This window comes from Somniosus microcephalus, chromosome 12, assembly GCF_052327205.1.
Source record: "Somniosus microcephalus isolate GS21.2 chromosome 12, FLI_Smic_1.0, whole genome shotgun sequence".
In the NCBI taxonomy this organism is placed as follows: domain Eukaryota; kingdom Metazoa; phylum Chordata; class Chondrichthyes; order Squaliformes; family Somniosidae; genus Somniosus; species Somniosus microcephalus.
This window is the reverse complement of record NC_140998.1, coordinates 19,175,086-19,196,280: the sequence shown is the minus strand read 5'-3', so window position 1 is coordinate 19,196,280 and position 21,195 is coordinate 19,175,086. Positions and strand designations below refer to the sequence as shown.

Here is a 21,195-nt window from a genome sequence, read left to right as displayed (position 1 = left end):
TTATACCCAAAGGCGCTGAGGCCAATTATAGCCAAAGGCACTGAGGCCAATTATACCCAAAGGTTCTGAGGCCAATTATACGCCAAAGGCTCTGAGGCCAATTATAGCCAAAGGCGCTGAGGCCAATTATAGCCAAAGGCGCTGAGGCCAATTATAGCCAAAGGCTCTGAGGCCAATTATACGCCAAAGGCTCTGAGGCCAATTATAGCCAAAGGCGCTGAGGCCAATTATAGCCAAAGGCGCTGAGGCCAATTATAGCCAAAGATGCTGAGGCCAATTATACCCAAAGGCTCTGAGGCCAATTATACGCCAAAGGCTCTGAGGCCAATTATACGCCAAAGGCGCTGAGGCCAATCATACCGCTCCTATTGATGCCTTGGGTGAGATCAGCACAGACTGGGGCTTGAAGCTGGGACCGTCTGGTCTGCATGACTCAGAACTCCAGGCAGTGCATTTACCCACTGAGAAATCAGGGAACGGAGGAGGAATCCAGGGAGAACATGAGCAATAAACAAAAACAACATCCCATCATCTCGGCAAAACATTTCATTTTCACAATAAGTATAGGGCACATTGCATCTTTCCAAAGGCGATATATCTTAACGATGTTAAAAAAAAAACTATTTTTGTGATTTGAAAACTAGTCTCAGCAGACCAAAGGAAGGAAACAGTGTATCTTTAATTTAAACATTTTCATTTCAGAATCGTTCGGGAAAAGTAACAATATCAGAAAATCTCAAGCTCAGATACACAAGCACTGAACAGCAGGAAAGGACAAGGAGGCCTGCTGCATGCAAACAGGTGACGATTCCTCTCTTTGTTTTCCAAGAGGAAAAAAGAAATGGGGAAGCAGACCAAAGATTTACCCTAATATAGGACTTATATTCCCCACGTTCCACCCCTCTGCTCGAGGCTCTTGAGTATGCACAGGATTAAAAAAAATTGATTATGTGGTATTTGATGAGAATGACCAGTACTTTACATATAATCTGTACAGGGGATTGAATCCACCTTTGAATCAATGTTCTGTTGTTCAGGCTGCTATCAGCCTCCGTCACTGTATCTTCAGCCAATCAAATCTGTGAAGTACTGAATTAAAGTTCCTTCTCTTTTGGTCTCTTCAGGGCTTGAAACGTTGAAACTTGCTCAATGGCACTGTTTGCCACAAAGGCAGACTGAACTGCCATTGTAATAGTACTAAGTCCATTATCTTGACCCTGTGCTTGGAGAGCTTCACTGTTGAACGCACTCGTTCGGATGATCTGTTTCTATACCATCCACATTCGGGGCCCGAACCTTTTTCTGTTCCATTTCCACCTGCACAAAGTTCAAACAAGAGCATCACCGCAGATGAAAGGTTAGTATTGCTTTTAAAATTACTCCAGAATAAAATCATGTTACACAATTAGTGCCATCACAAAATTTTAATGTTTGTCTTTGCCAAACAAGAAATACGACACATACTGTAGAGTGTACTCTGGAAAAGATGAAGTATTCATGAAAATATTTCAATTAACTTGTAACTGTTCTCATTTGATGCGAGATTCGAGTTCAAAAGTGGAAGAAGGCGGCAAGACAATTAATTTTCCAAAGTGGTTGATTCTTAACTGCCATCTGAAGAGGCCTAGCAAGCCACTTGGTTGTATCAAACAGGACAACGAAGGATGGGCAATAAATGCCGGCCTTGCCAGTGGCGCCTATATCATGAAAATTAATTAAAAAATTTTTTTTTTCCAGCATAGATCTGGTCGGATTTTTTTTTGGAAGGATGAGTTAAGCCCATTCCTTTGCATTTTCTTAGTAGTTTGGTTTAATGGTCTATGGCACAGGGACCTTGATAAGAATTTATAAGGCATGAGCAATGCAGCAACACAGCTTAGGAGGGAAGAAGCAACACAGGGACAGAATTGAATGCAAAGGGATGCATGTTTGACCATTTTGTAACTTAAGGTATCAGTTCTTTTTTACAAAGTGCTCACTGTTCAAGGAAAGTGAATGAATTAGGAATGTACCATACGGTGATTATAACCTGGAGCGTACCTTGTAACTGTAGTGAGCTTTGTAAACAACCCATTTTCTCACGTCACTCTTGTTGGCCACTGCAATCGACCTAACTGCTGCTTTGGATGCTGAAGCACTGGGCATGTCAAATTCCACGTCCACATAGTGGACAAAACTAACAGGCACTTCCCGGTCAGATCCCAGCTCCAGGTGGCAGTAGAAAGAATGTGGATGGCCTGAAGCTGGAGAAACAACATCTTATTAGCATAATGAACATGACAAATTTCAAACCACTTTTAGGGCAGTAACTATTAGCTTTTACTGGATGCCAGTGCAAGACATTCAATGCTAAATAACCAGCAAAGTTAGTGCATTTCTTGCACAGATAAAGATAAAACTAGGCAACTCACTGCATAACTTTGTGACCTGCACCAGTTTTCATCAGGCTGTGAAAAAAAAACTAATAGAATTCTAGGTTTTATTTCAAGAGGTATAGAATATAAAAGCCAAGAGATATTGATGAGCCAATATAAAACCTTGATAAGACTTCAGTTAGAATACAGTGTGCAGTATTGGGCTCCACACTATGGGAAGGGTACTGAGTCTTTAGAGACTTGAAAAATTGGGTCTGTTGTTACTAGAACAAGGCAAATTATGAAGTGTAGGACAGAAGAGTTCAAAATTATGAAAGGATGGGACAGGTAGCTAGAAGCAGACTGGTTCAAGTAGTTGAGGATTCAAAAATGAGGAGTCATAGATAAAAGATTAAATGTAAGAGATTTAGAACAGAGAGCAAGAGAATCTTTTTCACACAGTTGGGAGGCTGTGGAATTCACTTCCAGGGTTACTGGTTGAGGTAGAAACGATGTCAACATTAGAGATTAGATTGAATGGGTAGATGAAGGAAAAGGGATTGAAGGGATATGGGCATAGGGTGGGTAAATGTGATTAGAATTATTTGCTCACATGGAGAATAAACGCCAACACGGATTGGTTCAGCTGCATGGCCTGTTTCCGTGTTATAACGTCTATGTATTTCTATGTAGTACATACACCGTTGACAGAAAAATATCTTTTTCCAAGGCCTACTGAATGAAGCATTGAAACAGCTGGATCCCCCCAATCACCACAATAATATGCATGTTCCAGCATTGCTCCACCGAGTCTCCAGGTCATCTGGAATTGCAGGATGATGACAGATTCTGTCACTCTGCCACTGGCACTTGGAGAAGGGAGTCAATCCACACAGGTGGGAAGAAGTGTACCGTTCTGGTCTATTTAGCCCATCCACATGCCTGGCAGAGCAGCAGTTCTGATTCTCTCCTAGTAAATTCAAGGGTAAATCATTTAGCTTGGGTGGGGAGAAATGAATTATTTCAAATGTAATATATTCCCTCAAAGAGTGCAATAAAAGTATAGGTAAATTAGAGAAACGTAGAAATTTGCAGCACATCACGCCTGGGCCGGCTCTTTGCTAGTGCAATCCAAAACAAATTTCACTGTCCTGCCCCCTCCTATTAGCCCCGTATCTTCCTCCTCTTCAAATATTTAGCCACTTTCTCCTTACAAGATGCAGTAGTCTTTGCCTCAATTATCCCTGCGGCTGATTCCCCAACCAGAGGAAATAGTCTTTCCCTATTAAGCCCCAGGAGAGGATGTTCCTATGTGTGCAGCGTGACGAGCAGTCTCATGTAGATCCCCACCAAAACATCAGGTCTCCCAGCCAAATAAGAAGTTTCTCAAATGGCATGACTGACATGGCTGCCCTCATCCAGCGGTCACTGACATGCAGTGATTAGCTTAGTTCCTGACCCTGGGTGTACGTTGCTCGAATGCAAGTCAAAAGCTCAGTTACCAGTTAGGACCCCAGCAGGGAGGTGCTGAGCAGAGGCAGTGGTATCACCCAGCAGAAGAGCGGGGAAATCGGAGAGAAGGCCCGATAATTAGGCAATACCTGGCACTTCCATGTATCGTCAGAAACCTGGGAGCAGGCTGAACGTACAGTCTCGCCTGCAAGATGTCAGACAAGGCAGATGAAGGAAAGGAGGAAACTTGCAGGAAAAATTTGCCCAGAAATTACCCCACTGGAAAGTAGTGCATTGAAAAAGAGCTGCAATATGAATGGTCATAATATCAACAATCCTGAATGGGGACATGCAGCTCATTTAATTTCCAAAAATAAATGGGTTGAAATTAAAGAGTGGTACTCCTTTTATTGTAATGCAGTTTCAGATTATCAAATGGGATTTTGCAGTGGCTATGAATCCTCGGTGATGCACCAAAGAAATATAAGAATGTAGCAGCGCGATGAACAAAGTGCGCAAGATTGCAATTGGACACAATGTGCGTGAAACTAAGAACACCAGTTTACAGTAAAACAAAAGCAAAATACTGCGGATGCTGAGCATTTTAACACTTTACAATTTTCCGGACTCAACATCGAGTTCAACAACTTCAGATCATAGCCACTGCTCCCATTTTTTCCCAGACAGCAGGTGCTGGTAATGATTCTGCTGTAACCATTTACAGCTCCTCTAGACCCATCTTTTGTTTCTTTACTTGTCCCATTGCCACCCTCTTTTGCCTTGTACCATCATTCCTTTCGTCATTTAATGAGTCCTGCCCTCCACCCCATCACAGACCTTCCTTCCCTATTGTTCTTTCCTCCCCTCCTCCCCCACCGCCCTCTTCTTTATCTGGCTCTGTACTTGCTTATAAACAGTTAATTCTCTAACTTCTTCCAGTTCTGACGAAAGGTCATTGACCTGAAACGTTAACTGTTTCTCTCTCTCTACAGATGCTGCCTGACCTGCTGAGTATTTCCAGCATTTTATGTTTTTATTTCAGATTACAGTAACTAGTTCTGTCAGAGAGTTTGTTAGCACATTTTGCAGCTGTATGACGTACAAAGTCTTGGTACAGCACACATGTGTTTTTGTTAATTCTTTTCATTCCTCCTCTGCTGAAAGTGCAGCCCCATGTTGGGATGCAGGTCAATGAGCATCACTGAGCGTAAACAGAGGGTCCAGGCAATGTGCATCAGCAAGCAATCTAACCACGGATGATCTTAGCCTGTGCTCACCAAACTTCACAGCACACCTATCAGCAGTGGGAATGCTGTCTCAATATTTATCCTCCTTAGCCCAGGGGCGCATAGATCTATTGTAGCGTCCCAACCACTGTCCCAATGAGACTGCTAGCTCAGAGCAGACCAGAAAGAGTTAGCCTTGAAAAATGTACCTTCCCCCTCTCCCCAGTGCTGCTATGTTTAACACTGATAATTCTTTTGCAATTATGCTGAAATTCCTGCTTAGCCGAGATAGCATTGCAGACAGAAACACAGATTAATGCTATCGGAGTACAGTTTGTTCAGACCTAAAGACATTTATAACATCTACAAGAGTCACAAATCAGGCAATAATAATTGTTTCAGGTGTTTGCTCACACACTGGTTTAATTGAAATATACCATCTATGCTGACCCCTAATAGAGACAATTAGTGGAACTAGAATTTTGTTTGCCACAGTATGTGAAATTGTTCGTTGTAATAGAAAGCAGAAATCTCCAGGTCCTTTTAAGTGACAACAACAACAACTTGCACTTATATAGCGCCTTTAAAATAGAAAAACATCCCAAGGCGCTTCACAAAAGTGTTAATAAATTTTTTTTGACATCGAGCCACGTAAGAAGATATTCAGCCAGGTCACCAAAAGCTTGGTCAAAGAGGGAGGTTTTAAGGAACATCTTAAAAGGAGAGAGAGAGATCGAGAGGCGGAGAGGTTTAGGGAGGGAATTCCAAGAGCCCAGGCAGCTGAAGGCATGACCACCAATGGTGGAGCGATTAAAATCTGCGATATGCAGGAGGCCAGAATTGGAGCAGCGCAGAGATCTTGGAGGGTTGTAGAGCTGGAGGAGATTGCAGAGATAGGGAGAGGCAAGGCCATGGAGGGATTTGAAAACAAGGATGAGAATTAAAAAAAAAAATCGAGGCACTGTCAGACCGGGAGCCAATGTAGGTCAGCGAGCACAGGGGTGATGGGTGAATGGGACTTGGTGTGAGTTAGGATACGGGCAGCCAAGTTTAGGATGAGTTCATGTTTATGGAGGGCAGAAGATAGGAGGCTGGCCTGGAGAGTATTGGTATAGTCGAGTCTCGAGGTAACAACCGCATGGATGAGAGTTTAAGCAACAGATGAGCGGAGTCGGGGCAGACTCTGGTGATGTTACAGAGGTGGACGTAGGCAGTCTTGGTGATGGAGCGGATATGTGGTCAGAAGCTCATCTCAGGGTCAAATAGGATGTCAAGGTTGCGAACGGTCTGGTTCAGCCTCAGTCAGTGACCAGGGAGAGGGATGGAGTCGGTGGCTAGGGAACGGAGTTAGTGGTGGGGCCCGAAGACAATGGCTTCGGTCTTCCAAATATTTAGTTGGAGGAAATTTCTGCTCATCTAGGACTGGATGTCGGACAAGCAGTCTGACAATTTAGAGACCGTGGCGGGGTATGTGAGAGGTGGTGGTGAGGTCGAGCTGGGTGTTGCCACCATACATGTGGAACCTGATGAGTTTTTGGATGATGTTGCCGAGGGGCAGCATGTAGATGTGATTTCTACCTTCTAGTCAACAAACAAAGTGTATTGATACACGTTTGGAAAGGTAATGCAGAAAGGCTGTGCTTACATGGATTTTCTCAGCAATGTGCCTTTTTTTTAATGTTCTGCACTACAACAGAGGATTCAAAAAACGTTTATAATTATGGGCAGAATTCAATTACATTTATGTGCATGACTGCCTTTGTCCAATAATACTACAGTAAGAATAGTAAGAACAAGGCTAGTCATGTAGTTTCTATCATTTGCATCTTTTTGAAACAGCTGTATTGGAGACAAGGATTTCACAATAATCTGTTCAGAAACAAAATTCAAGCTCCCTTGATGGTTCAATGGTTAAATATACCATATGGTGGGGCACTGAGCCACAGACTAGAAGGGTCACTGGCTCGATCTCTCGTCTTCATTCATTTCAGTTGGGATGACAGTGCAGGGAGGAGGACAGTGGAATAATGGAATTAAATTAGGTTAGGACAGAAATAGTTTAAAAGAACTGATGAGTTCCTTTTAAATCAACCAACCAGTTAATGGAAGCAAGGATAGTTAAAATTGTGCTTAATTAGGTCCGACCAGGTCACTAACGAAAATGGAGTGGCTGTAGTTTCTCTGTGTACTACATTACATTGTTTTAAAAAATGTTCTTTTAAGAAAGAAACAACTTCCACCTATATTACGTTAGCGGATAGCTAATGTAATACCTATATTTAAGAAGGGGGATAGATAATGTCCAGGGAATTATAGACCAGTCAGCTTAACATCAGTGGTAGGAAAAATAACGGAATCCCTACTAAAGGAGAAAATAGAAGAACATCTAGAAACGAAAAGTATAATAATGAATAGTCAGCATGGATTTCAAAAAGGAAAGTCTTGCTTGACCAACCTTATTGAATTTTTTGAAGAGGTAAGAGAGAGATTAGACAAGGGTAATGCAGTAGATGTAATTTATCTAGATTTTCAAAAGGCCTTCGATAAGGTACCCCATAATAGACTGATGAACAAGGTCAGAGAATGCGGAGTCAGGGGACAAGTAACAGAATGGATAGCTAGCTGGCTTTAAGACAGAAAGCAGAGAGTGGGAGTAAAGGGTAGCTATTCACAGTGGCAGAAGGTGGGTAGTGGTGTTCCACAAGGATCAGCGCTGGGACCACTGTTGTTCACAATTTAAATTAACGATTTAGACGTTGGAATCAAAAACACAATTTCTAAATTTGCGGATGATACCAAATTGTGTGTGTGGGGGGGTGGGGGTGGGGTAGATCGTTAATACTGAGGAGGACTGCAACAAATTACAGGAGGCATTAATAAACTTGCAGAATGGGCAAATAATTGGCAAATTAAATTCAACACAGACAAATGTGAGGTATTATATTTTGGTAGGTAGAATAGGGAGGTCACTTGGAGGGTGCAAGTCTAGGTGGGGTAGAGGAACAAAGGGATCTCGGTGTACAAATACACAAATCACTAAACATTGCGCCACAGGTTAGCAAGGCCATTAAAAATGCAAATCAAGCACTAGGGTTTATTTCTAGAGGGATAGAATTGAAAAGTAGGGAGGTTATGCTAAACCTGTATCGAACCTTGGTTAGATCACACTTCGAGTACTGCGTACAGTTCTGGTCGCCATATTATAAAAAGAATATAGAGGCACTGGAGAGGGTGCAGAGAAGATTTACAAGGATGATACCAGAAATGCGAGGGTATACATAAAGAGAAAAGATAAACAGGCTGGGTCTCTTTTCTCTTGAAAAAAGGCTGAGGGGTGACCTAATAGAGGTCTTTAAAATTATGAAAGGTTTTGATAGAGTGGATACAGAGAGTGTTTGAACTTGTGGGGAGGAGCATAACTAGAGGCCATCAATATAAGATAATCACCAAGAAATCCAATCGGGAATTCAGAAGAAACTTCTTTACCCAGAGAGTGATGAGAATGTGGAGAGTGGTTGAAGGGAATAGTATAGATGCATTTAAGGGGAGGCTAGACAAGCATATGAGGGAGAAGGGAATAGAGGGTTATGCTGATAGAGTTAGATGAGGAAAGACGGGAGGGGGTGCGAGTGGAGCATAAACACTGGTATGGACTGGTTGGGCCGAATGGCCAGTTTCTGTGCCGTATAGCCCATGTAATTGGTGCCTTTCATGTCCTTGGGATGTTTCAAAGTGCTTCACATCCAATGAAGTACTTTTGAAGGGCAGTCACTATTGTACTGTAGACAAATGTGGCAACCAAATTGCGCACAAGTCCCACAAACAGCAATGAGATAAACGACCAGATACGATGGTTTTGTGGTGTTGGTTGAGGAATAAATGTTAGCTAGGATACCTGGAAAGCTTCCATTCTCTTCTTCAAATAATGCCATGGGATCTATTACATATATCCAAGAAGACAGCAGATGGTCCTTCGGTTTAACATCTCATCTGAAAGGCTTCACCTCTGCCAGTACTGTCCTTCAGTACTGCTCTGAAGTGTCAGCCTACATTATGTGCTCAAGTCTCTGCAGTGAGGCTTGAACCCTTGACCCTCTAACACCAAGGGTGGTACCACCCTCAAAATGGCCTCTCCCAGTACATGCTGGAAAATTGACAGTGTTTCTCTGGGCCTGCCTGAAACATATCAGAAAGAAACCAGTCAAGTTGTTGATCATTAACAGACATAGCCAGTGGAAAACAACAACCCTAGTGCTAGAAACACCTAACATGCACCACTGGGCAACTAAAATGTCACAATTTATTTGGGACAACCTTAGCTTAGATAGCTGTTGTCGACTCCCTTAGCAGGTCTTTGTATGTGTTAATGTAGATGACTGTTCATTGTGTGAGTAACTGACTTATTTTCGCAGAGTGCCTACTCAGTGGCAAAGATTATAGATCAAACAGTGCGAGGAGCATAAGTTTTAGATGTTTGACATTCTCATTCGTTACAATTGCGGCCAACGTGGAGAGATACAAACCCGATTGGTACAAATCCTATGCATTTCTGTATATAACTACAAACGTTAGGGATTAAGGTGTTACTAAACTATTGAGTTTACTTTCTATTATCTGTTACTTTCTATTAATTTAGAAGTCTGCAAAGAAAAGCCATTCAAAGAGACTCAACTGCTTAGCTTGTATAGAACCTTGGTTAGACCACACATGGAATACTGTGCACAGTTCTGGTCTCCATATTACAGAAAGGATAGAGGCACTGGAGAAGGTGCAAAACAGATTTACAAGGACGATACCAGAATTGAGAGGTTACATATCAGGAAAGACTGGGGCTTTTTGCTCCAGAAGAGAGAAGGTTGAGAGGTGACCTGATAGAGGTCTTTAAAATTATGAAGGGGTTTGATAGGATAGACATAGAGAAAATGTTTGCGTCTGTGGGGGGAATCCAAAACTTGGGCTCATAAATATATAAGATAGTCATTAATAAATCCAATAAGGAATTCAGGAAAAACTTCTTTACCCAGAGAGTGGTTAGAATGTGGAACTTGCTACCACAAGGAGTGGTTGAGGCAAATAGCATAGATACATTTAAGAGGAAGCTAGATAAATAAAAAGGAATAGAAGAATATGCTGATAGGGTGAGATGAAGTAGAGTGGGAGGAAGCTCGCGTGCAACATAAATACCGGCATAGATCAGTTGAGCCGAATGGCCTGTTTCTGTGCTGTAAATTCCATGTATGTAACTTTTTCATGTACTTGTTTAAAAACTACTGTGTTATGTGAGCTGACTTCAACAACTGTCTGCATCTTGCTGCTACAGTAAAGGAGCATCTGTGCATAAACAATAACACAAACCTGTCTGGCATGACTGATACTAACTGTCTTCAGAAGTGACTTGGTCATCTTATTATACATCCAGAGAAAATAAATTGGTTTGTTGTTCACCCAGAACACACTATATCCCAGATTACGTTGTACACTAGGTCACACTTCAGATCACAGGGAGCAAGACTTTTGTCATAATCACGAGAAAACATCTGGTGAGAACTTCAGGTGTAACGGACACGTCAGACACATTTCAGAGTTGCTGAGAAAATGCAAAGTGGGAATTGCATGCAGCATTCTACCTCCCTTTTCCCACCTGTGGCGATGAGGGGAGACCAGTCACAGAGCCTCGTCGAGCTGAGGCACTACAGGAAACTTTCCATTTACCGGCACCTAAATAACCAGAAATCTCGGTTAACCGGCAAAATTCAGGAGTAGGTTTTACTTCATATTGTACTTGCGTTCCTCCATCTGTTGTTGCGCAAGGGTGTGGCTGCAGCTGTTGCTAAGCTACAGAGACGCTTGGAACTTGTGGCCATTGTTCTGAACTTGTTGCTAAGCAACAGGGTTTGTTGCTTTATATGGAGCTGTCAGCTCTCCGTGTCTTTTACTATAGCTTTCGGTTATCCAGAATTTTTGATGAACCGGCACCACGTCGGTCCCGTCTGTGCCGGATAAAAAAAAGTATCCTGTACTAGGAACTATTTCAGTAACCTATTATGGATTGCTATAGCGTTCCACACCATAAGAAAATTAAAAAAGACATAGAATCATAGAATAGTACAGCACAGGAGGCCATTCGACCCACTGAGTCTGGTTATCAACCTTTCAGCCATTGGAAACAGTCTCTCTTTATTTACTGTATCTAAACCTTTCATGATTTTAAACACCTCTATCAAATCTCTTCTTAGCCTTCTCTGCTCCAAGGAAAGTAACCTAAACTTCTCCAGTCTATCCACTCATCTCTGGAACCATTCCAGTAAATCTCTTCTGCACCCTCTCAAAGCCGTCACGTCCTTCCTAAAGTGTGGTGCCCAGAACTGGACACAATACTCTAGCTGGGGCCGAACTAGTGTTTTTATATACAATAGCAAAATACTGCAGATGCTGGAAATCCAAAATAACAGAAAACGCTGGAAAAACTCAGCAGGCCAGGCAGCATCCGTGGAGAGAGAAACAGAGTTAACGTTTCAGGTCGAAGACCTTTCGGCAGAACTGGAAAAAAGCAGGAAATGGAAAGCAAGTTTAGGGGTTAGGAAAAGGGGGAGGGGATGAAAGAACAAAAGGGAAGGTCAGTGATAGGATAGAAAGCAGGAAAGATTAAGAGACATTGAGAGACATTAAGAGATATTCAAGGTAAGAGGAGGTGGTAATGGGATAGATTAAGGAACAAAGGATGGCTCTAGATGAGGTGTGAATTGCGCTGGCAGAATGAAGGACAGCTGCCATATGGGAGGAAAGAAAAAAAGGCCAAACAAAAAGTGTGGATAAAAAAAGGAAAATATATATATGTGATAGGGGCCGAGGTTATGATCTGAAATTGTTGAACTCTATGCTGAGTCCAGAGGGCTGTAGAGTGCCTAATCGAAAGATGAGATGCTGTTCCTCAAGCTCACGCTGAGCTTCCGTGGAACAATGCAAGAGGCCGAGGATGGTGAAGTCTGAGTGGGAATGGAGCGGTGAATTAAAGTGACAGGCCACGGGGAGCTCCGAGTCCCCCTTACGGACTGAACGGAGGTGTTCCGCAAAGCGGTCACCCAATCTGCGTTTGGTCTCCCCAATGTAGAGGAGACCACATCGTGAGCAGCGAATACAATATACTAAATTGCAAGTAGTACAAGTAAATCGCTGTTTCACCTGGAAGTGATGTTTGGGGCCCTGGACAGTGGGAAGGGGGGAGGTATAAGGGCATGTGTTGCATCTCCTGCGCTTGCACGGGAAGGTGCCGGGCGAAGGGGAAGGGGTGCTGGAGGTGGTAGAGGAGTGGACTAGGGTGTCGCGGAGGGAGTGGTCCCTACGGAATGCTGAAAGGGGAGGAAGATGCGTTTGTTGGTGGGATCACGCTGGAGGTGGCGGAAATGGTGGAGGATGATTTGTTGATTGTGGAGGCTGGTGGGGTGAAAGGTGAGGACAAGAGGAACCCTATCGTGGTTCTGGGAGGGAGGGGCAGGGGTGAGGGCAGAAGTGCGGGAGATAGAACGGACACGGTCAAGGGCCGTGTCAACCACAGTAAAGGGGAATCCTCGGTTGAGGAAAAAGGAAGACATGTCGGAAGCACTAGTATCGAAGGTGGCATCGTCGGAGCAGATGCGGCAGAGACGGAGAAACTGGGAGAATGGAATAGAGTCCTTACAGGAGGCGGGGTGGGAGGAAGTGTAGTCCAGGTAGCTGTGGGAGTCAGTGGGCTTGTAGTGAATGTTGGTCAATAACCTATCCCCAGAGATGGAGACGGAGAAGTCAAGGAAGGGAAGGGAAGAGTCGGAGATGGACCATGTGAAAGTGAGGGAAGGGTGGAAATTGGAAGCAAAGTGAATGACATTTTCTAGTTCAGGGCGAGAGCAGGAAACCGCACCAATACAGTCATCAATGTACCGGAAAAAGAGGTGAGGGAGGGGACTCGAGTAGGACTGGAACAAAGAGTGTTCCACATATCCCACGAAAAGGCAGGCATAGCTAGGACCCATGCAGGTACTGTAAGGGGGACCCCGAGCTCCCGGTGGCCTGTCACTTTAATTCACCGCTCCATTCCCACTCGGACCTCACCGTCCTCGGCCTCTTGCATTGTTCCACGGAAGCTCAGCGTAAGCTCGAGGAACAGCACCTCATCTTTCAATTAGGCACTCTACAACCCTCTGGACTCAACACAGAGTTCAACAATTTCAGATCATAACCTTGGCCCCTATCACATATATATATATTTTTTTATCCACACTTTTGTTTGGCCTTTTTTCTTCCCTCCCATATGGCAGCTGTCCTTCATTCTGCCAGCACAATTCACACTTCATCTAGAGCCATCCTTTGTTCCTTAACCTGTCCCATTCCCACCTCCTCTTGCCTTGAATATCTCTCAATGTCTCTCAATCTCTCCTGCTTTCTATCCAATCACTGGCCTTCCCTTTTGTTCTTTCATCCCCTCCCCCTTTTCCCAGCCCCTAAACTTGATTTCCATTTCCTGCTTTTTTCCAGTTCTGCCGAAAGGTCTTTGACCTGAAACGTTAACTCTGTTTCTCTCTCCACGGATGTTGCCTGGCCTGCTGAGTTTTTCCAGCGTTTTCTGTTGTTAGTTAGTGTTTTATATAGATTTAGCATGACTTCCTGGTTTTTGTACTCTGTCTCTATGTATAAAGTCCAGGATCCCATATGCTTTATTAACTGTTTTGTTAATCTTTCCTGCCACTTTCAAAGATTTGTGCACATGCACCCTCAGGTCTCTCTCTCCTCTAGCAACCCTTTTAAAATTGTACCATTTATCAGGTGTTGTCTCTCCTCATTTTTCCTGCCAAAATGTACCACCGCACACTTTTCTGTGTTGAATTTCATCTGCCATGTGCCCGCCTATTCCACCAACCTGTCTATGTCCTCTTGAAGTCTATTGCTATCTTCCTCAGTGTTTACTACACTTCCAAGTTTTGTCATCTGCAAATTTTGAAATTATGCTCTGTACCCCACAAGTCCAAGTCATTAATGTAAATCAAGAGCAGCAGTGGTCCTAGTATGGAACCTTGAGGAGCTCCACTGCACTGCGTTGAATTGCCAAGCTAGATTATGTGCCCAGATTCTGGAATGGACTTAAACCCACAACTTCTCATTCAAGAGGCGAGACTTATTTGTGTGAGCCAAGCTGACACAGTTATACTCAAAATAGGAATATTACCTCTTCTAGTTTCTTCAACATAGAATTTACAGCACAGGAAAATAATTTGGCCCAACAGGCCGAAACCGGTGTTTATGCTCCACACGAGCCTCCTCACATCTTACTTCATCTCACCTCATCAACTTTTCCTTCTATTCCTTTCTCCCTCATGTACTTATCTGGCTTTCTCTTAAAGAGAAGAGTCTCTGCAATGTGGTGAAGCCATCAGTAACATGCAGAGCACTTTGCAATAAACAGTATTGATTGATCAATAGTGGTTTCCTCCTTCCTAACTCTAAAGCCACCATAACAGTTGCTACAACTGAAAGCCTCACAAAACCCTATGATCTTTGTTGTTGGTGTCATTTTTTTTGTTTCCATCACTTTCTGAAAAATAAACTAAAATCCCATTCTTAAAAGTATAATGCAGAACACAGCACTGCAGCACAGTCACATGGGCTTGGCTCTGTTTAACCTTAATTCTGAATAAAATAGAAGCACACTCATTTTAAATTATTTTGGATGTGAATAATACTTAATTGGTATTGAAGTCTTCAAAAGGTTTATGTACAGTGTGAAATACACTATATTTCAGATATCCATGTTTAGCAACATGTACGACAATTGTGACCAGTTCCATTTATTAGCCTGCATTATACCTCGTTACCACTGTATTGTGTTAAGTCAGCATTATGCTTTTGATGACTAGCTCAGAAAAACTGGGATCAAAGTACAACAGAGAAAAACCAACATCATGAACACACACGTACTTCCAAAGTTCAGGATAACAAATCAGGAGTGGAAACCCTGGTCAATCCTTTCCCCAACCCCCTCCTCAAATCACAGGTCGATAAGATAAGTTAAAGTGAAGAAAACCTTTTAGGGATGATTTTCCAAGTTAATGCTGCAGGTTCCCCACTAGCGGCATAAACTCAGAAAAGTACTCTCTTTATGCTATCAAATACCATATTTAAAGTGATCACTCGTAAAATTAAAGAATTTTAAATGAATGGAATTCAATTTTAGTGTTTTCATGTTCTCCTGCCCCACTTAATTTATTATTAAACAGCCATCTGCTAGTTTCAGTGCCATATGCCAATGAAACTGTACACTTTATCCTCTTAATGCAAGAATGCATCGACTTGCCGGATTCAGCCATACAAAGCGACAAGCTCCTAACAATTTGCCTTTTTTGTTAAATGCCGAAGTAACTATTTTATATTCTCTGAAATAAATGATACATTAGAAATCAATTTTTTTTTAATGAGTCAGTACGCCAAAGACCATCACTGGAAATAATGACCGCAGGGGAGGGCTGAGGAATGCATCATAATGGTCAGGTCATGTCTGGTAAGGTAATGCAATGCAAGAAGCCTGAGGGTTGAATCGGGCACAAAAGCTTATGAATTCTTCAGTAATTGAGTAGAAACAACATGCTCTTTTCATGCTTCACATCACATTCTTTCACTTTCACAGGTCAGGTATGCAGGTTAGAATAAAATGAAGTTTCCCATACACTGAAAGAAAGGCTTGCATTTATATAGCGCATTTCACCACCTCAGAACATCCCAAAGCATCATATAGCTAATTAAGTACTGTTTTTGTAGTGTAGCCACAGTGCGCACTGTGAGCAGCCAATTTGCGTACAGCAAGGTCCCACAAACAGCAATGTGATAATGACCAGATCATCTGGGTTTTTTTTTTAGTGACGTTGGTTGGGAGATAAATATTGGCCAGGGCATCAGAGATAACTCCCCTTTACATCTTACAGTGCCATGGGACCTTTTACATCCACCTGAGAGGGCAGACAGGGCCTCGATTTAACATCGTATCTGAAATATGGCACCTCCGACAGTGCAGCACCCCCTCAAGAACCTGGAGTGGGACTTGAACCGACAACTTTCTGTCTCAGAGGCTAGAGTGCTACCCACTGAGCCACAGCTGACACTGTCCTCACCATTTGCCTCAATTCCAGGACAGTATGGGCCTCCCTCCTGCAGATTGACATCTCCGTTTCTTTTACCAACATTTCTTGTGTCTTCTCTGAACAAGACTTTCAATTTAATGGCCAATTCTGTGCTGTGGACTCATGCTTACAAAGAACTGGATTAAGACTATCCAATATTTGACTTATCACTGTCCAGGGATATGCAAGTAAATGTGCATTTTTTTTTTAATATGAAAATGTTTTGCGGCTAAGGGCCACTTGAATATGGAATGACATGGCTTACAGAGCCGAGAAAGATGCACACCCTAAAATCATCAAAGAATTGGTGGATATAGAGAGAGGAGGTTTAATAGAGGTGTTCATAATAATTAGGGGTTTTGATAGAGTATATAGGGAGAACCTATTTCCACTGGCAGAAGGGTCGGTAACCAGAGGACACAGATTTAAGACAATTGGCAAAAAATCTAGAGGAAATGAGTAGAAATTAATTTACACAGCGAGTTGTGATGATCTGGAATGCACTGCCTGAAATAGTGGTGGAAACAGATTCAATAGTGGCCTTCAAAAGGGAATTGGATAAATACTAGGAGAATAAATTGCAGGGATATGGGGAAAGAGCAGGGGAGTGGGACTAACTGGATTGCTCTTCGAAAGAGCCGGTGCAGACTCGATGGGCCGAATGGCCTCCTTCTGTGCTGTACTATTCTAGGATTCTATGATAAGAGAACTCTGCCCTTAATGTTACATATTCCCAACAGGCATAATGAAAACACTCCAATATTTTAACAATTCTCTCAAGCATAAAGTAGCAATAATCTGGATAAGAATATCCCTTATAGGATCAATTTCCATTTAACATTATTATAGTTGGAGCTCTGATCACTTTTAGCTTTGAATAATCTATTAAAAGCCCCATGTTCAAATCTGAGCACTGATAGAGAAATCACAAAATGTTTCAATTTCATTCATAAAATTTTTGCAACAGAGGCATCTTCTCAATATTTCCATTACTTTACAAAATTTTGGATTGTCAGTAAGTAAATAAAAAGAAATATATATTTTTTGTACAATGTATTAACATGGCAATGACATTGCCATGAATTCTTTTGATACACAGCTCGTCAGTAGTTTTATTTAACCTAACTTGTGTCTGGAGACAGAATTTCATACTTGGTAACTTTCAACCTTTTCCTTTATAGTACAATCTTAACCAACATCATACTTTGGTGAAAAGAAATAGACTGCTCAGGACGAAATATTATAGCAAGTGCTCCTGCACATCCACAACACCCGACTGGCACTCACCTGAATTTTTGTCTGGCAGTCTGTTGATTCTCCATACAATAGACTTAAAGGCATGCTCATACTTGGCACTTCCCAGTGTTACTCTCATTACAGGTTCAGAGCCAGACACGCTAGCACTACCAAAGCTGGCACTCCTATTTACTCTGGCTTTCAGAGACTTCTCTCGCAAGACACCTTCTCGTCGAAAGTTCTTAACCCAATCGATTGGCACCGGATACCGAATCATCACATTTTCACAAGGTATTGCTGCAAATTGATCCCGATTGGACACAAACCCTGATGACATCACCAACCAAGACTGAAGTTCCACTTCGGCCCCCTTAACAGTTGCTAAGGTTTTAAGGGAGAAAGGAAGTGTCTTCTCACCAAATGTCGCCCTGAAACGCATTAACTCAAACCTATGACCATCTAATGGTAAAAACTTAATGACTCTGGAGTCTTTGAATTCATCAACATCCCCACATTTGTGGAACAGGCAGTCACTCATTTTAATCCACTTAGTTGTGGTTGTGGGAATAATGTCATGCCTTGACACAACTTCATTTCCCTTCATTTGAACATCATTGAAGCCTATCCTGCATTCTGGCATCCCAGAAACAAAAGCCAGAACGCTGACATGAGTTACCACGGAGTGTTGGATGAGCTTGTTGTCTTCTTTGGCCACAATACCTCTAAATTCGTCCTGTACTTCCACGGTTATTTCTTCTTCAAAGTAATTAGCACAAATACCTCTGACAGTTGGCAGTTTCATTAGTGTATCCTGAACTGCAGTCACAAAGCTTACATTGTCTTCATAACATGTGGTGCCTAGTTTGATCACCTGCACCCTGACTGGTGCTTGTACTACTGTTGGCATGGGATGGTATTTCCGTTTTTCCCTGTATAATACTTGATCTATTCTTATAGTGTGTATTTTCCCATTTTCATCAAAGTTCTGGAGTTTGAGTTCAGACAGCTCATGGCAGGGCAGAAGCTGGACCTCCCTAAAAGGCTTTTCAAGGCCCTTTTCATAAAAAAGTTGTAAACGTGCATTATCTAGCATTTTGACATATATAGGTCCCCAGTGTCTTGATGACATTATGTTCTTTTTCTCAGGTATTCTCAGCATCATTGGCCAGCCATCTATAGGCTGCAGGTGAATAGAGTTAAATGCAAAGCTCTCTGTCTCTGGAGAGTGCAAAGGGTCATCGGGTAAGGTAGGGCTGTCAAGCTGATCTGGATCCACAATTTGGATTTGTTTAAGCTGAGTTAGCGCTGCAAGGTGAGGGCTGCAGTTCATGGAGTCGTCTGTAAATACGGGATTTAAAGAATTATTGAACATAACAGAATCCCTTTGACCATTGATGTGAAAACTGGAAAAAGGGGAGTCTGGAGAACAACCAAATGACACAATAGAATCCCTTTGACTATTGATTTTTACATCAGAAAATGGGGAAGTTAGACCTGGTAAATTTATGAAAACAGAGTCCCTTTGATCATTCACATCTGTAGCAGGAAATTGTGAGGTTGCATCTGGAGAATTCCTGAATACAGCAGAATTCCTTTGATTACTGCTTTTTACATCAGAAAATGAGGGGATCAGATCCTCAGCATTGCTGAATATAATAGAATCCCTTTGATTACTGATTTTTACATCAGAAAATGAGGAGACTGGATTTGGTGAATTTGTAAAAACAGAATCTCTTTGATCATTCATATTTTCAGCAGGAAATGGAGACCCCAGATCTGAAGAATTCCTGAACATAACCGAATTCCTTTGATCATTTAGGCTTCCACCAAAACATGGGGAAATAGGATCTGGAGAATAACTGGATGACGTAGTAGAATCCCTTTGACAATTGACGTGTGCATCAGAAAATGGAGAGTCAGGTACATTTTGTTGTTGAGATTTGTTCGCCAATGAATTCACCAAGACAGACTTTTCATTTTGGTCAAAGAATGATCGGAATGGGTTGATTGGTGATGGCTGGACATCACGCAGAGCGTCATCCAAAAAAGGGTTAGTAGTGCGGGCTGGCGAACGGGGGTTTATAGCTGGGCTAATTAGTGCAAACACATCCTTCTTCTCTTCAGCCGAAAAATCCACCAGATTATTCTTTGATGCTGTCTTTTCAATGCCAGTTTTAGGCCCAAGGAAGATCTTATCCTTTTCTTCAGCTGTACAGTTATGAGAATTTCCTACTTTTAAAGGAGATGATTGTACTGGTGCAACAAGATCTGGATCATCATCAAATGTGACCCAGGTTGAAAAGCGTGCCGTTGACATTCTGCACCCATTCAGCTGCATGTTATCAGGGTGGCTGTTCATTGTTTCCATGCTAGTTTCATTGTGATCATGATAAAAAGAGCCAGTATCTGAAGAGGAAAAAAGAAAATAAAGGTTAAAAACCAAAACTGTGAATGCTAAAATACAGAAATAAAAGAAGAAAATGCTAGAAATGGACCATGTCTGCAGGCTGACCATGTTTGAAAGTAAAAGATGTTAAGCTGCTTGAGGTATTTGTTTATCTTGTTTACCAATCTGATGAATAAGTCTCAATAACATGAACAGTGGGAATTTCCACGCCGGTTCTTCCGAGCAGCCTCCATAACTTAAGTGGAAGTTTGGCAGAACACACTTTCTGCTGATCTTCCGTGGAAGTAACGGCAGTCTATGGGGAGAACCCCCACCCTGAGGAAATTCCTGGTGATGGTTTGCTAAAAAATGCAATGCAATCCCATGTGTAGGGAAGACTGAAATAGTATTAAAGCAAAAGGACTGTGCTAGGAAGAACACCTAACTAATATAGCTTTTATTACAACCACCTTTACCAACCACACAAGCTGTGAAGAAAAACAGTGCCCCAAGATACTCCTGGAGAAGATCTTGCAGAACATTTGGGCACAATTCTATGGTAATCCCAAGGTACATCAAGGGAGAATATGAGTGAACAGGGTAAAAGACAAGATTTTGTTACACAAACGATTGAGACACTCTGGAGAGCACCGCCACAGAATGCCACATATACAGAATAAATTGAAGTGTTTAAAATGGAGACATATTATTTGAGAAATAAGGGTATTATGAGAAATGGAGACAGGATGGGAATTGGGATCAAAAGATAGAGCTTATTGTGTCTAACAAAAGATGGGGCAGACTCACTGGACCAAATAACCTTCTCCTGTTCCTACGCACAAGTTCCTGAGTAATAAACAAAATTGAATAATTCCAACCGTGGGAACTCAGTCTGAAATCCTATTACTTTATTTAATAAATCTATATAAAGGGCTAAGCCAGCAACTTCAACATCTTCTAATGATTATGCACAATGCATTTTTGAAACGTAATTTTATCATTCTACCTCAGAGAAAGAAGTCTGCTGTTTGAGACTACCTGGTCTGCCTGGCTTGGGAGCTTTTGTATTTTCAAAAGTCCAAAGGGAAAGGTGTGTTAAATTCAAATAAACTGTTGGATTCATAGGATACATAATTGGCAAATGTTATCACATGGGTGTGACAGATAAGCAATGCAGATATTTCTCATCAGGGAGATTAAAATGTTATTTCCGTTAATAATGGTAGCGTAGTGGTAATGTCACTGGGCTAGTAATCCAGAGGTTTGGACTAATGATCCGAAGACGTGAGTTCAAATCCCACCACGGCAGCTGGGGAATTTAAATTCAGTTAATTAAATAAATCTGGAATAAAAAGCTAGCATCAGTAATGGTGACCATGAAACTATCGGATTGTCGT

The 21,195-nt window shown here is 42.1% G+C and overlaps 1 protein-coding gene across 6 annotated transcripts in view; it reads right to left on the bottom strand.

Moving 5' to 3' along the window:
- Window positions 1–531: 531 nt before the first annotated feature.
- ston2 (stonin 2) overlaps window positions 532–21,195 on the bottom strand; it is a 132,008-nt gene continuing 111,344 nt past the window's right edge. For all 6 annotated transcript variants that reach the window (XM_086002641.1, XM_086002643.1, XM_086002640.1 and 3 more), the window contains 3 exons: window positions 17,464–19,818; window positions 2,041–2,243; window positions 532–1,317 (listed from right to left, as the gene is read on the bottom strand). In XM_086002641.1, the coding sequence (XP_085858767.1) occupies window positions 1,234–1,317; window positions 2,041–2,243; window positions 17,464–19,818 (2,642 nt within the window). In that variant the 3' untranslated portion in view covers window positions 532–1,233. The remainder of the gene's footprint in view (window positions 1,318–2,040; window positions 2,244–17,463; window positions 19,819–21,195) is intronic.